At 43.0% G+C, this 2805-nt stretch overlaps 1 protein-coding gene across 1 annotated transcript; it reads right to left on the bottom strand.

Moving 5' to 3' along the window:
• Positions 1-428: 428 nt before the first annotated feature.
• TCEAL9 (transcription elongation factor A like 9) lies at positions 429-2340 on the bottom strand. Its single transcript, XM_081115333.1, has 3 exons — positions 2214-2340; positions 1648-1719; positions 429-1254 (listed from the first exon to the last, which is right to left on the bottom strand). The coding sequence occupies exon 3, from the start codon at positions 1192-1194 to the stop codon at positions 880-882; it is 315 nt and encodes a 104-aa protein (XP_080971459.1). The 5' UTR covers positions 1195-1254; positions 1648-1719; positions 2214-2340; the 3' UTR covers positions 429-879.
• Between the last annotated feature and the right edge of the window lie 465 nt (positions 2341-2805).

The following is a 2805-nucleotide window of genomic DNA, read 5'->3' on the forward strand; positions in this document are numbered from 1 at the left end:
AGGTGGCGGGTGGGCATTTGGGCAGGTATAGCAGGAGAGGAAGATAAAGTGGTGTCCACCTAACAGTTGGCCTGGATTTGTTCTTAAGCGCAGGTGAAAACTACTTTCTCTACCCTCCCAAACCGCTAAAACAAATCTCTTGGGAGTTGGGATCCTGCATGGACAGATGGGGAAAAAATAATTGTCAGATATATCTCAGTCATTACCTTATCTGGTCTTCACAAGATTCCTTAGAGATCATTATTATCTCTATTTTATAGATAAGAAAAGATATAAAACTCTGGTGGTAATTTGGAGTTCATTTACATTTGCTTCTAAAATTCTGTCAACAAATATCAAGTGTCCCAATGCCTTTAGAAATAAACTGGTAGGTGCTGTTGGTTACCTCTTTTTTTTTGTTATAAAATTTTTATTGTTTTTTTAAACTTTTATTATTTTAACAATACATGGATATTCTAGGAATAAGGGAAAATACAAATAAGCAGAATTTTAAAAATCACTCATAATCCTACCACTTAGTGATCTTTTTGCCTTTCATCCCTCACATGTTTTTTCTGTGTATATATATACAAATGTATTCTTCCCTTTTAAAAATATGATATTCACATATTCCTTACTAACATTTTTTCATTTTGTATCCTGTCAGAAACCCCCTTTTGTATAAACGAGTCAAGCTCTCTCTCCTATTAAAATGCAGAAACTTGGAGATTGGTTCAAAATATGATAAACAATGAGATGCAGAAACAAGAGATTCATCTAAAACTACTAATAGCAACAACTTAAAAGTAGAAAAATGGACAAAGGTTTATCAGGAAAATGTAAATCACAAGAAAGCTATATGGCAATGTTAATATCAGAAAAAATAAAAATCAAGGTAAGCTACATTAAATAAGGGTAAGGATGGTTTCGATTAACCTTCCAACGCATCACTATAAGTTTGTTTCTTACTCTCCTTATCTCATCTAATTCATTCACTTCTCTAAACATATCATCCTTGCTTAAATGCCTGTTGTGTATATCTTCTTTAAATTCCTGGAGAGACTGAATCAGCCTTTCTCTAAAAGTTCCTTCTGTTTTTTCCTCCTCCTCGGGCTCTTGCTCCTCCTCTGGCTTTTCCTCAGACTTTGGCTCTTCCTCAAGCTTTGGTTCACTCTCATTTTCTGGTTTTCCTTCCATTTTTTGACAGGGTTTCATCTTGTTTCTGTCCTCTTCCTTTGTTTTTTTCTGCTTATTCCTCTTTGAATAAAATTACTTCTAGGAAGCAAGAAGGAGATGGTAAGTCAAAGGCTCTGGACCCGTGCTCTGGACAGAGATCTCAGCATTTGCTTTCTGTTTGTTTCTGAGCCATCATCAAATATCTTCCACCCAGAGACTCATTCAGCAATGACGGCTACCCTAAGAGGGCCCCTCTCACCTCCTCTTTCCATTGCTTCTCCTCCCTTTCGTCCCTCCTTCCAGCCATTTTCAAGGCCCTCCTCAACCATCCCCCCGCCCACTCCCCGCGCAAGGCATAACACAAGACACTCCCAGAACAGAGGAGTCTGAGAGAAGCGGGGGGGAGGGGGGAGTTAGGAACAGCGGAGCCCACAACTCAGTCCCGCCCTCGCCCACCTCCACCCCAGGCGTCTTTCTATTCCCCTCACTTACCAGTACTGATTCGGTCAGCTTCTTCTTAGTATATTCTAGTTGGGTAGCGCAGTGAACAACAGACTTGCAGATCTGCGGACAAACGGGAAACGCGAGGGGGAGGGGGTGGGGTGGGAGAGGGAGGAGGGAGGAGGAGGCGGGAGTGGAGGAGTGGAGGTGGAGCGAGCGCTTGGTGACCAGCTCCACGCACCTTTTTCCTCATTGAGGTTCTCGGTAATGGAAACTTTCTCGCCTCTGTTTCCCCCAGTTATCCCCCTCTTCACATGCAAGTTAGCTCGAATTTCCCATCACACAGGGAGATTATTTCTGAATATCTTTAAGACTGAGGTGGGAGTTGGGGGAAGGGTAGATGTTGGGAAAGTGGTCTGAGATGGCAGAGGTTTATTATTTTTGAACTATCACAAGTTTCCCTGTCCTTCTCTCGAGACCCTTAGTCAGTCCCTTTCCCAAGAGTTATAATTTCCTGCAGGCGCAGAGGTAGGAGTGAAGAGATGGACTTAATCAGGTCTCTGCCCTAGGCCACCCCATCCTAGAAATCCCCAAGCAGTATCTATTTTGACACCAACCTGCAAAATTCCTGCCAAGTGACTCTCCTTGCCTGGTCTCAGGACCCGCTGTCGCGCTGCAGAAGGAAGCTGGTACCCAGACGGGAACAAGGACCAGACTAGCAGGACTTCTGCACACGTCGACTCCTGGTCACGTGATATCTACGTCACCAGTGAGCTCGAGTCCCTAATTTCCACTCCCACCAAAAGCGCGGCATAAGTAAGCCCTCCCTCTGCTCCCTCCCCCTTTATACACTTGGCCCTGTCAGTCTTTTCCGTTGTTGAGAATCCCAGGGGGAAATTTTTATTTGCCTTTCTCCGATTACTAGGGAGGGGCTGCATCTTTTTCCGGAGCTACTAAACTTTTCTACTTCTTTCCAGAATTCTCTTCCTGCCTTCTGCTCCAATATTAAGAACTCCTACAGCCATTGCCCCTCCCTCAGCCTCCATTTCATCTGCAACCTGGTCTTTGGGTTGGTTTGCCAGCGGGTTGTAAAAAGTAAAAGAGTCTGGGACAGGAATGCGATTTTTTAATGTAGTTTTTACTTTATTCTTAATATTTTTATATTCTTTTTTTAGCAAAATCTCTTTTATAGTCAGAAAAGACAAAGAC

The sequence above is a fragment of the Myotis nattereri genome (genome assembly GCF_964212035.1).
Source record: "Myotis nattereri genome assembly, chromosome: X".
Classification (NCBI taxonomy): domain Eukaryota; kingdom Metazoa; phylum Chordata; class Mammalia; order Chiroptera; family Vespertilionidae; genus Myotis; species Myotis nattereri.